The sequence below is a fragment of the Pelodiscus sinensis genome, chromosome 1, assembly GCF_052426305.1.
Source record: "Pelodiscus sinensis isolate ZL-2025 chromosome 1, ASM5242630v1, whole genome shotgun sequence".
In the NCBI taxonomy this organism is placed as follows: domain Eukaryota; kingdom Metazoa; phylum Chordata; order Testudines; family Trionychidae; genus Pelodiscus; species Pelodiscus sinensis.
In genome coordinates this window covers 99,476,364-99,489,610 of record NC_143052.1, presented here as the reverse complement: position 1 = coordinate 99,489,610, position 13,247 = coordinate 99,476,364, and the positions used below count along the sequence as shown (strand labels likewise).

Genomic DNA, 13,247 nt, shown 5'->3' with positions numbered 1-13,247 from the left:
CCACAGGACATCATGCTGGGTTTCCTTTCAGGGGAGATCTTCTGGGCTCCTAGGGCTTTTCTCCTCCCAGATGCAGGGTGCAGTGGGGTGGGATGGAAAGGCTGGCATCTCCTAAGCCCATCCAGTTTGGGCACCGAAAAATATAGATCACTCAGGCTATGTCAAGAGATCTTCTGCAAAAACTTCTTGCACATAAGTGCAACCACATTGCAAAAGCACATAGAAAAAGCGATGCACTTTTGCGAAAGTGAACGTCCAGACTGCATGAATGCTCTCTCAAAAGTAGAATAGTAATAGAGATGTAGCCGTGTTAGTCTGATCTTGCTGACACAAAAGAAAGGACTATGCAGCACTTTAAAGACTAACAAGATAGTTTATTAGGTGATGAGCTTTCATGGGCCAGACCCACTTCCTCAGATCAAATTCTGGAAGAGAAATGGCACAATCGAAAGTAAGCACTGATTGATATACAATGGCTACTGGAGCACCTGTGCTTTTTCCTCTTTCTGTGCAAAATCCCACTCTTCCCCGTCCACACGTGCCTTTTTGTGAAAGAACTCTTTTGCAAAAAGGCTTCTTCTTCATAGAAAGAGAAATACCAATCATGCAAAAACCCCTCTGTTCTGTTGATTCTCTTGCGCAAAAATGCACTTGAGGTATGGATGCTCCGCGAGTTTTTGTGGAAAAACAGCTGTTTTTCCGCAAAAACTCTGTAGTGTAGACATAGCCTCAGAGGCTACAGCGGCTACAGCTTCAGAACTTGTTGGACACCACGGTTCTATGGTCTTAACCAGAGCATGGGAAATGCTCCATATAAACAAATCTACTGTATAGACTAGAGACAAAACATTCTAGCATCTCATAAACAGAAGGTACATGCTATCTCTGGGGAATTTTAAAAATTAATTTTAGCCTATAAGAATGATTTGAAGCACAGGAAAGGATCTTTGTAAGGACTGTTCAGTGTGGAAAGGATAAAAGTAAGCCAAAGTAGGAAAAAGATATATAAAATAAGGAAGTTTAGAGAAAGCAAGTCACATGCTTTTTATATGCCTTTTCCAGCAATTCAGGAACAAAAAAGGTGCTCACTGGAAGCTAAAAGGCAGAAAAATTGAAGCTGAAAAAGAAAAATATTTTGTGCAAACTGCAAAGAGAATTCACTGTTGCAAGATTTTATAGAATGGCTTAGTGAGAATGAAAAATAATTAGACACTTCTATGAACTAGTTAATGTATAAAATTATGACTATCAACTTATTTCCTGAAGCATGAGGATACGGAACAAATTTTCCAATCCTGGTATTAGGTATGTGAAAGACTCGACTATCATTGGATAATCCACAGTCTAGTCGACTAGTCGCTTCCCCCCAGCCCTTGCTGCCTCTATAAAGAAAGAAGCAGCAAGAGGGGGAAAGAGAAGGGGTACTTCAAAGTGGCAGCACTACATGGAGCCCGGGGTTTGGTCCCAGGATCCACATGGTGCTGCTGCTTTGAAACACCATGTGCACCAAGCTCCATGCAACGTTTCAAAGCGGCAGCTCCGCATGGAACCAAGAATCAGCTGGAGACTCCTTCACTGACCCGGGGCTCCACGCAGCACTGCCGCTTTGAAACACTGCATGGAGCCTGATGCTAGGCTTCCCACAGTGTTTCAAAGTGGCAGCGCCACACGGAGCCTGGGGTCAGCAGGGGAGTCCCCAGCTGACCCCGGGCTCCACATGGTGCTGCTGCTTTGAAACACTGTGGGGAGCATGGGGCCAGTGGGGGACTGCCCTGCAGACCCCATGCTCCCCGCAACACTTCTGCCTTTGAAGCCCTAGGGGCTGTTGCTACACTTCAAAGGCGGAGATGCCCTATCGATTAATCAAATAGTTCGTGCAAATTGCATTGACTATTCGATTAGTCAATTACTCGAAATTTAATATCCTTACTTGGTAGAGTATAAAACTGTTGAGCAAGTGCCTTAAAAGGAGTTTAACCCTTCCTTTGAACCAGCTAGCACTAATCACTATCACATTCAAGATGCCAGAGTAAATGAACCAGTGGTCAATTCTGGTAAGGTAACTCCTTTCTAGTACATATACCACATTATTTATTACCTTTGATCTTGCATGAATTTATATTTAGAAGGCCACTGAGCACAGAAGAGGCAGGGATTTGGATATGATTTTTGTTAAAAAGGGTTCCAGTTTTATTTGCTTTTTACAATCTAATGTCCCACTTAAAAAGTCTGTTTAGCGCATTCTCTAATCTGTCCCAGTTAGAATATAAGCTTTAAAATGTTTTCAGGACTGTCAAGTTCTTGTTTAGTGAGCATTAACTATGAAGAAACCAATTTCCATCTCCATTAGAAATGCAAGGAAAGAAACATTTGCAAAATACGTGAGGACAAAATTAGGAAACTATTCAGTAAGGGCCTGATACAAAATACACTGAGCTAAACGGAAAGACACCCACCAATTTCAATGTAGACTATGAGATCACTAGGGTAAGGATTGTTTTTCTTCTATGTTTGTTCAGTATCAAGCACAATGGGACACCAATCATAATCAGGACTTTATCATAATATTAATATTTATTAATACTAAATAGGCTTTACATCAGGCCCTAAACTATTATAAAATGCAAATCAAATCAATCATTATAGAAAGCAATGCTATTAAAATAAGTTGACTAGGGTTCTTGGATTAGAATATACTTTTCCTCAGTAAAAAGTTTTTCAGTGACATCACATACAAAACACCATTTTTAAAACCTAAATGCTCAACTCCCAAATTTCTGTGCTCGTGAAGGGAGCTAGGTGTTTACACACAGTCTTTATGCTCCTAAATGCTGATTTGTATATCCAAAGATAGGGTTTTGGATATCCTTTAAAAGGTACCCAGATTTTAAAACTGGGCTTACATTTAATGTATGATATTTGGGCTTTATTCAAAGAGCCTCAATTGCTATTTAAAAAAAAAACCTCTCTGCTCTGCACATATTGTCTGCAATGCATAGATGGTAGATTCCTTTTGTACACATACAGCTTCCTACCCAATTGTTCTTTCACACAGTAAAGTGCAAATGAAATAAAAAATTCAAACCACTCTTATTAGTTGAATCCTGCAGCCCATCACCAGAACTCCTCCCTTGAGCAAGGACTCTAGGATTGGGCTCTGTGTAGAGTAAGCCCGCAGCCAGGCACAGAAGGATGTTAGTAATCCCATTTGAATTTAACACAAATAAATACAGAAAACCAAACTGAAACCTAAGCATTGTGTTACCTTTGAACCATGTTTGAAACTGATGATAAAAAGCTGTCCATTCTTTTGGAAAACATCTCTGCTCCCTTCTTAAAAAAGTTAATCTGAAAAATAGAATAAGGGTATTCTGGAAATTATCTAAGAAAGGTTTGACAATCAAATAATGGATGGGGGGAGAGGAGGGAACAGGTGCTGAAATAGGCCCTGTGGTGACTGAGGTCAGAGGCTGTTTTTCAAATCTAAGGCCTTATTAAAACACCAACCTTTCCTTCCTACCTCTTTTCCTCCGCCTCTCAAAAATAAAGTTCGGTGGCTACAGACAGTTGAATTGCAAATAAACTTGTTAGCGGGCCTGAAGAGCCATGTCACCCTCTTCCATCCTCCAGATTTGTGAGCATTGTGCAGAACTCAGTTATGTGGCAGTACACACTAATCTGCCCCAGACTGCTACATAAGCAGGGGCCAGGATTTTACCCTTAAATATGTTTATTAGGCCAGGTCTACATCAGGGATGTAAAGATGTGTGATCCCTAACCAACACAACTGTGGCAGCAGAAGCCCCTACTGTAGATGCAGTTATACCAATAAAACTGTGTGTTTACTAGTGTAGCTTGTTTCACTGGGGTAGAGCGTGAGAGACTGGAACTAACTATATTGGTAAAAGCGCAGTTTTGCTGGTATAAGCTGTGTCCATACCAGGAGCTTTGCTGGTACAGTACACCCATATAGTTATATCACCTACGTACTCCTAGTGTTGGCATGGCCTGAGATGACCCTCACTGGCATCTGTGTTCGTAAACCAGTTGTAATCAGATGATCGCTATGGAAGACAGGGATAAGGGGCAAGGAAAACAAATCCTACCCATTCTGACTGACTGCTCCTCCTAAGTAGAGTTTAGTGAGGCTATTTTAGTTAGCAGCTCTTGCGTGAGATGGTAACACATAAAACCTATTGTTAATTCACTACTAAACAATCAAACACCATTCATGCATTAACTATGTGTTCATGTTATATCCCATATCTTTACTTACACCCATCTCCATGCACATGAAGAAGCTATCACATATAGACACTAACAGTTGCTCCTCTCACCAAATTATTTCCAATATGCTAAGCCTGATTCTCACTCTCTCCTTGGAAACATGAAACCCAAAGTGCACATATTTGAGGTGACTGATTAATATGGATAACTTATAGTACAGATAATTGATAGGCACTTTGCAGCATCTTATAAGTCTACTAGAATACTCACCTGGCATTGCCTAGGTTCTTCAGGGCAAGAGGCTGGCGGTGTGGGGGGGTGCAGGAATCAGGGCAGGACCTGGAGGATGGGGGTGGGGGGGAGGCAGGGAGCCTGGGAGGTACAGGAATCAATGTGGAGGAGATCAGGGCAGTGGGCTGGGAACGTAGGGGGAAAGGGAGGAATGAGAGTTGGGGGGGGGGGGGTTAGGAGGGGCTCCACATCTGGCAGGGCCTTCTTTCACCCCCCCCCCAATGCTGTGGCCAATGACTGGGCGGGGAAAAGGGTTCGGGGCAGGGGGACTACTTACCTGGTGTACTAGCAGGCAAGATGGCGAATCCCAGCCCCAGCTAGCCACTCTCTGGGGCTGTGTCCAGACTCAGGGGTTTTTTCGGGAAAAGTAGCCTTTTCCCGAAAAAACTTCCCCTGCGTCCAGACTCAAGCCGCGTTCTTTCGAAATTAATTTTTACAGTCTAATGACCTTGCTTTAAGTTAGGAGAAGATGAAGCTGCATAACAAATTTTGTGGTCCTAGCTCAGTGGTCTTCAACCATTTGGAGCTGCCGGGCGCCAGAGGGCAGGGACACTTACGCGCCCGGGGGCGGGGCCGTGCATACGCCACACCCCTATGAGCCACGTGCCTGGGGCCCGCATCCCCATGCGCCACGTGGCCACGGGCGGGGCCGCCCATTCGCCGCAAGCTTGGAGCCGGCACCCTCCAGATCCGGCACCCCCCCATAGCTGCGTGCCCGGGGGCACGGCAGCCAATTCGCTGTGCGCCTGGGGCCAGCGCTCCCCATGTGCCATGCACCCGGGGCTGGCACCGCGCATGAGCCACGTGCCTGGGGCAGGGCCAGCCCCGGGCACTTGGTGGGCACACACAAATGCCCCGCCCGTGGGCATCGTGTTGGGGACCGCTGTCCTAGCTTTTACCGTTTAGGAGGAATTCTTGAACAAATGGACTCACAGACAGACAGACACACTCTAAAATATATAGAGTTGGCTTCTGGCTGGCCTGGCTCTTTGCACTGCCACAGAAACAAGACATTACCACGTAAGGCACCCTACATCCATGAATCCAGCTTGGCCCTTAGTTTCTATACAAGCAGATGAGTGGGAATGACTTGTGTTATTTTGCAGAGATGCCACAGTGGTTAAAGAAGATTGAAACAGGCAAGAGAAGTGCTTGCTGCACCAGCCCAGGAGGAGAAACGAAGAGGAAATACTACTCACTCTAGACAAGAGGGATCACCATTTGTTTTTAGCCATGGAAAAATCCCCTGCTGTGATTGACACCTGTGCCAAGAATACACTCCCGCTACTGGGGTAAGGGGGGGTGGAGAATTCTTAGGTTACCCCCCCTTTGCACAGGTGGAGATTATTATACCTCTGGAGCCAGGAGCAGGGCTGCAGCTCTGCAAGGCGGAGGTGGGGAGAGGAGATGCAGACAGGGTAAGGGAGCCAAGGCCGGGGCATAGCAGAGGGTGGGGGCAAGGGCGAGGTCACGGTCAAACCTGCACTCAGGGGCCAAGGCCCCAGGCCAGCAGGCAAAGCTGGGTGGTGCTCCCTCTCAATCCTTAGTTGTGGCTGGCCCAGGCTCCAACCATGCCCCAAAACGTTCCTCCACACGCCTGTGGGGGATATGCATAGTTTGTCAACCTTTGGTATAGAGTTATTTACACTCAGTAGTTTCAGGTCCTGGTTCTCATTTACATTAAGGACCCTTGACATCATTCTGTCAATGTGAACAGACCTTAAAATAGAGCCAAAGTGCTGTACAAATATTAATCAATGAATCCTCCCAACACGCCTGAGAAGTAGGTTTTTAGAATTGTCGTCACATTTTATGGACTTGGAAACGGGCATATTTGGCCAATGTCACACAGCAAATCACTGGCTAAGCAAGGATTAGTACATACGATCTCCTACCCTCGTGTTCAACCCACTTGATTACATGATCTCTCTTACTTTCCAACACATGTTCCGCTTCCTGTTCACACTAGACTCATGCTGAATACCTCACGCAGGGAAGTAAACTGTCACACAGGTAAGCTTATAAACACAAAGCGAACAATGACATGGGAGTAAATTTTGTTGTGATGACAGTTTAGTGGCCAGGCCAGTCAGCCCAGAATGTGCCGATTTTGCATGTGTTCTAATTTTGGTTATGAATAGCTTACTGTCCAACTATTTGACCACAAATAAAGTACAACCTGAGTGAGGCCCTGAAAAATTTGGCTTACTATGCCTGTCCTTTGAATACAGGAAGGAAATCTACAGGTTCACACAGAATAAAAATGACAGCACAACATTTTACATTATGAAAAGGTTTTCCCTATTTTCACGTGTCAGCTACCAAAACTCCTTCTATGCCGGGACAGGCAACATATGGCCTATCAGGCCACCGGATCCTGCCTCAGGCTGCCCTGCTGGGACCCTCAGGCACGGAACAGCCAGTTACTTCAGAGCAGCCCCATGTTGCTTTAAGCGGCCGGCTGCTCCCTGTGGGTCTCTGATCCAGGCACCAGGGGGAGGGGGAGGCTTCATGGAAACCAACCAATGGTAGCTGAGAGATTTTTCTAGGGGAAGGGCATAAATCCTCCCCCTCCCCTCGACACCCGGAGCAGAGAGCCACAGGAGTAGCCAGCCATTTTGAGCAGCCTGGGGCTGCGGAAGACAGTAGCCTGTCTCGGGGTCCTGCAGGGATGCTGGCTGGGAGCCAGTTAGGAAAATGCCTCCCAGCCACAGCCTGCCTCTGACACCCCAGTCCCACCCTCCCCCAAGCTCCCTACTTCAGGTCACCACCCCTTCTGTGCCAGGTCACCATCCAAACCCTCTGTACCCTACAGTTCTCCCCCCAGCCAGAATCCTCTCCTGCACCCATACTCCCCCTCGGCCCCTGCACCCTAAACCCCTGGCCCAGATCACAACCTCCTCCTTCACTCAAACTCCCTCTCAAACCCCACACTCTCTCCGGCATCCTAGTCCCCTACTCCAAGCTCCCTTCTGCACCCAACCCGTCCCAGACCCCGCACCTTCTCCATAGAAAAGTGGAGCACTTGACCACTCACCAAAATCTTGGAGTGGCCTCCAATTAAAAATTATTGCCCACCCCCATTCTATGTCATCCCAGAGACATGTCCCTTTAAGTGGTGTTTCCACTATCCTGGCTTTACTGTACATACCTGTCCTTGAGTGTATCCTAGCATAGGTTCCATCATTGCAATTCTCTTCCTGTACTGCAGTGCATTCAGGGCACAGTAATACTGTAATGATGAAAGATGCTGCTTCCTCCTTGCATTTGCCACCTCCTTCACTACTTCTGTCTTTAGCTGAATAAACATGTGTGCAGAACTTTGAATCGTATTATGGATATAGCCAGATCTTTAAATGATTATTTTCATATAATTAATTTTTTATTTTTCATTATGAGAAATAATATCTCCATGACAAGCTAAAAACAAGCATTAGAAGTAAAAACATTAAGTCAACTTATATTGGCCTTACCCAGCAACACACTGAACTGCCTCTTTAACTTTAATTGATATATGCAATGTAGATACAGCTGCGTCAGTCCCAGGGTATTCAAGACACAAGGTGGGTGAGGTAATATATCTTTTATTGAACCAATTTCTACTGGTAAGAGAGAGAATAAAACAAAAAAATTTTTTGAGGACCCGAAGAGCTCCATGTGGCATGAAAGCCAGTCTCTCTCACCAGTAGAAGCTGATCCAATAAAAGCTATTACCTCACTCATCTTGCCTCTCTTCAAACATATGAGCTTTGAGCTGTAAATAGCACAAATACTACATATTTTAAATTGAATGCGTCGGGTTATCACCTCAGTTACATCAGCACAAATCTGGAGTAATTTCATTGTATCTGAGATCAGAACTTACATGTGCATAATTCATAGAACCAATAGTTCTGTGCAAAAGTCACCATCTGCTGCATTTCCAAGCACGTCTGCTACAGGAGCTAAACATTGCATTTTGATCTGCAATGCAGATCCCTTAAATGATCTTCTGATCTCTCTAAAAGTGTCAAGTTCCCATTGTCTCAGTCTTATTTTTTGCACACCCCAGCCTCCCGATGTCCCATTGACATCCCTTTCATGTGCTGTAGATGAAATGAGAATCAAAATCCAGAAACCTGCTGTGTACAATGAAGAGGAGAACGTAGTCCTTTAAGCACAGTAGGCATATGGCAATATTACATCATTTCAAATACCAGCATGCTGCAACAATAATCCTATTGTACAGCTGTGACGCGTTCAATTCCAGAGCCCCTCTTGGGACTGTAACTCAGTGCACCGATCAAGCCACTGAGTCTGCATACCTTCCACCATCCTGTCCTGTTGAGCCAGAAGCTCTAGTCTTTCCCAGCCATGGCACAAAGGTGGGGTAACAGCACCCCAGCAGAGCCACAGATGCCAGATCAGCTCAGCCTTGGAAGGGCTCAGCTACAGGGCTGTTGACATCATCTAGGAACACAGCCTCCAAAAGGGATCAAACCCTCCAAATAAATCCATCTTACTCTGTATAAAAGATTTACACAGAGAAAGCTCATAAAACTGTTCATCCCCTTTATCAGTGAAAGAGAGAGATGCACAGCTACGGCTCCCCCAGTAACAATTACTTACACTGAGCTTGACAATAAACAAAAGGCTTTTTATTAAGTATTTAAGCGGGTTTTTTATTAAGGATTTAACTGATTGCAAGTGAAAACAGTAAATTACTAAGCCAAAATAAACAAAACATGCCAGCTAACTCAAATACACTAAGAAAAATGGTCTCAAAGTATATTCCTCACCCATGTCCTTATTCACAGCCCTGGGAGCTTTAAGCAGCACAATGTGCCTTTCTTGAAGCATGGAAAAAGTTCCTTCAAATTAGGCACATGCTTCAGTGCTCTTCTCAACTGAGAAGTCAATCACTGGGAGCACTGAGCTACTGTGGATTCAATCCACAAAACCTAGATTTTTTACTTTGCAAAGCTGTAGCTGAAAATAAATATGCAGGCACAGCCACTGATTAAAGATTTTCCGTACATTAAGAACCAAACTACAGTATAAGACTTTTTTTTACCTTTTCATTTTCCTTTCTTTTTGGCAATCGGCTATACTTTGCCATGGAGAGATCATGTTCTGGAAAGAAGAAAGATTTTCAGCATCATGGCATAGGTATACACACAACACATCTCCTGTGAGATAATTAATGCATGCATGCCATTAGAAAGAAACAAAAATATGAAACATACCATTGCTAGCAAGGCCAAAAAGATCCTTTAAAGTGCTTACTTCTGAAATAAAAAAAGTCAACACTTCAGAATGCGAGAGCTGTATACATTGCTTATTCAAGCAGAATCAAAACCTAACTCCCTTTATAGATACTTGAAGGATAGTTACCTAAGTAATTTTACTCCTGCACACAGAAACGTGTAACTTATGTTCATGTCTTGAAAGTAATAAATGAAGAGCAGCACTTGCAAAATATTTGCAGAGAGTCGCTGGCATCTCCTATGCCCCGTTTGTTTAATCCATTTGTTCCGTTTTATCATCAATTAAATTATAAACACCTCAAGGCTAGGGATGTGAATGGGTAACTGGTTAGCTGGGTACCCAGTATCACCCTTAACCATCACCATAAACAGGTAACCATCACCTCAACGGATGATGCATACCAGGTGATGGTTAACCGGGACCCAGGAGCAGCCTCTTCCCTCCCCCCCCAGCCATCGCCCACCATGGGTGGAGAGCTGCTTCAGCCCCGCTGGGCACATCACGCTGCAGGTTGGGGTGAGAGCTGGCCCTGTGGGACTGGCAGAGCCAGCAGCTCCCCATAGCACTGGTAGAGCCAGCAGCCCTCCGAGGGGCCAGGAGCCAGCAGCCCCTGCCCGGGATCCCGCTTAATCGTTTAACCGGTTAACTGATTAAATGGGATTTTACATCCTTACTCAAGGCCAGGACTCTTTGAGTTTACCTAGTGCCTAGCAAAAATGAGATCTCAATCCTAACTGGGCCCTGGGGAGCCAACTGCAATATACGTAGTTTCCACCTTCATGCTCTGCTGTGTTTTACATTACTATTCATTTCACAGAGCCACCTCTCCTCCTACTGCAAGGAATACTTCTCTTCCTCCGATGTATCACTAGGTCACATGATGCCCCACTGCCAACCCCTTGCTAGGACCTCAGGAAAGAAAGCATGGAAGGAAGCACCTGTGTAAGCAGGCAAGTAAGTTTTAGGTAAATTTGCTTTCCTGCACAAGCCCTGAATATGGAAAAAGATCCTGTATGTACAGGTGTGATTTATACAAGGAACTTGCTTCTTATAAGCATAACAGCTGGCCCAACAATGAACTCCCCCAGCAACTAATGACCATCAGGAATGACTGGTCATCACAAAACTCACTATCTTGCTCCAAGTGCAAGATGCCTTTCTTTTACCATCCCTTCTCTGTCACAAACATACAGCACTGCACGTGAGTGTGTTTGTAATTAAAACAAGACACTCTGCTGTGCATTCTCCTTCTCCATCTGGGGAGAGGATGAAAACAAATGTGACATATTAATCTTGTGGCTTGATTCATTATTGGAAGGCACGCAGATACTACCATTATGAACATGTTATGAGAGCAGAATAGAAAAATGTTAGCTCTGAGGCTCCAGCCCTGAAAACACGTATGTGTTTAACTGAAATCACACAAGCAAAGTTACTCAGATGCAAAGGACAAAGATCTTATTTGGACATTATGTGCCCTTGCATTGATTCCTACCACAGAATTATTATAATCAACAAGCATCAGTGATGAGCCCATTGACAATCAAAATCTTAACTGCTCCATAGTGATGTCTGGAAATGAAATGCGCTGAAAATAGCATTTCTCCAAATCACGTTTACTTGCAATTGTACTGCAGTTGTTTTCTCTTCCAATAAAACCAGTTTAAACAAATGCAGGCACCTAAATGACTTCTCAGGTGAGCTTGGCAGAGGAACTATTTACTATTAAAGTTGAGACAGAATAAATAAATCCTAGGATTCTCTTGCACATGCTGGTTAGAATCTCTCTGAATTTGCACAGCATCCTGCTTTCAAAATTATTACAAAGGTCTGTGCTGTTATTTTGCTTTGTGAACAAGGAACTTCCAATTCTGTGCCAACCTGCCATTTGGTTCTTTCCTTGGGTGAAACAGTGTTACAAGGATGGAGATCCTAAACATGAAAAAACAGTGATAGAAATGTAGCCGTGTTACTCTGGTGTAGCTGAAACAAAATACAGGACTATGTAGCACTTTAAAGATTAACAAGATGGTTTATTAGATGATGAGCTTTCGTGGGCCAAACCCACTTCCTCATATCAAATAGTGGAAGAAAATAGTCACAACCATATATACCAAAGGATACAATTAAAAAAAGTGAACACATATGAAAAGGACAAATCACATTTCAGAACAGAAGGGAGATGCGGGGCGGGGGGGGAGGGGGGAAGGAAGGTAAATGCCTGTGAGTTAATGATATTAGAGGTGGGGAAGGGTAGATGTCTGTGAGTTAATGGTATTAGAGGTGATAATTGGGGAAGCTATCTTTGTAATGGGTAAGGTAGTTGGGGTCTTTGTTCAGCCCCCTGCGGAGAGTGTCGAATTTTAGCATGAATGCCAGTTCAGAGGATTCTCTTTCACCTGAATTCCCTTTCACCTGAATTCCCTTTCTTTAAAGTGCTACATAGTCCTGTATTTTGTTTCATGAAAAAAACAGGTGTGCTTTGTAATCAGAAAAATTATTCCTATGTTTTTCAAACCCAGGGTTCTCACAATAAGGTTCATCATCAGATGTTCACAAGCCAGGTGCACCGCTGCATTCCTCCAGCTTTATGTCAAGTGTAATACCACTAAATTCAAGTCACATTGATATAACAATAGATCACACAGTGGAGAATAAGGCCTGGTATTTTAAAAGAGGTACTGTGTGTGCTGGACTTCTCACAATAATGTCTGATAAAACATGTTCAGTCTAGCAGCAAGAAGAAAATATCAGATTTTTCTTACAATTAATATAAAAACAAATTTCTTAATGACAAATTGATCAATAATCAACCCCTTTCTATGAAATAAGTCAGGCATCAAAAGCCATTGGGTAGCCATTTGGAATCTAATCAAACTTACCTGTAAGATCTTTTTCTCGAAACTGTATGATTGGGAGAACCATTGTGTCTGCAAGTTCTTTTGCCAGCTCACAATGGAGAATGTTAAGCTGAAAGGGAAAGAAATTATCTAAAACATTGCATTGTGCATGGAGTACTACAGACACACGGTCATCAGCCTGTGAGCCATGTGTGTCTGTCTGCAGCATAGTTGTAGCCCTGGCAGCCCCAGGATATGAGAGAGGCTAGGTGGGGAGGTGACTAAATTTTATTATTATTATTATAACTACACTGCATATAAAAATGGAAAACAAATTCAGACATCTGAAATGGAAACCCCACAGTATGAAGAAAAAGGAAACAAAATGTAACAGCGATATCTATTTCCAGAGCAAACACAAGAAACAAAATATCATCCCCAGATGTCTCATTTTCTATACCATTCTGACTAGGGAGGATAGATAGCATGTAATTGAATAGTCGTGTAACCTTATGACATTTTAGTAGTTACACAACTATTGGATAGTATGCTCCTGGCCCCACTCCTGGAGAGCCTCCACCTACCCCGCACTGCTGCTTCTGTATCAGAGGCAGCAGCACAAGGCAGCGGCAGCAGTCCCAG

At 44.0% G+C, this 13,247-nt stretch overlaps 1 protein-coding gene across 2 annotated transcripts in view; it reads right to left on the bottom strand.

Moving 5' to 3' along the window:
• Positions 1–13,247, bottom strand: part of APPL2 (adaptor protein, phosphotyrosine interacting with PH domain and leucine zipper 2) — a 62,382-nt gene that overhangs the window by 24,416 nt on the left and 24,719 nt on the right. For both annotated transcript variants that reach the window (XM_075938590.2, XM_075938601.2), the window contains exons 5-9: positions 12,648–12,735; positions 9,744–9,785; positions 9,572–9,630; positions 7,670–7,816; positions 3,266–3,348 (exon numbers count right to left, since the gene is read on the bottom strand). In XM_075938590.2, the coding sequence (XP_075794705.1) occupies positions 3,266–3,348; positions 7,670–7,816; positions 9,572–9,630; positions 9,744–9,785; positions 12,648–12,735 (419 nt within the window). The remainder of the gene's footprint in view (positions 1–3,265; positions 3,349–7,669; positions 7,817–9,571; positions 9,631–9,743; positions 9,786–12,647; positions 12,736–13,247) is intronic.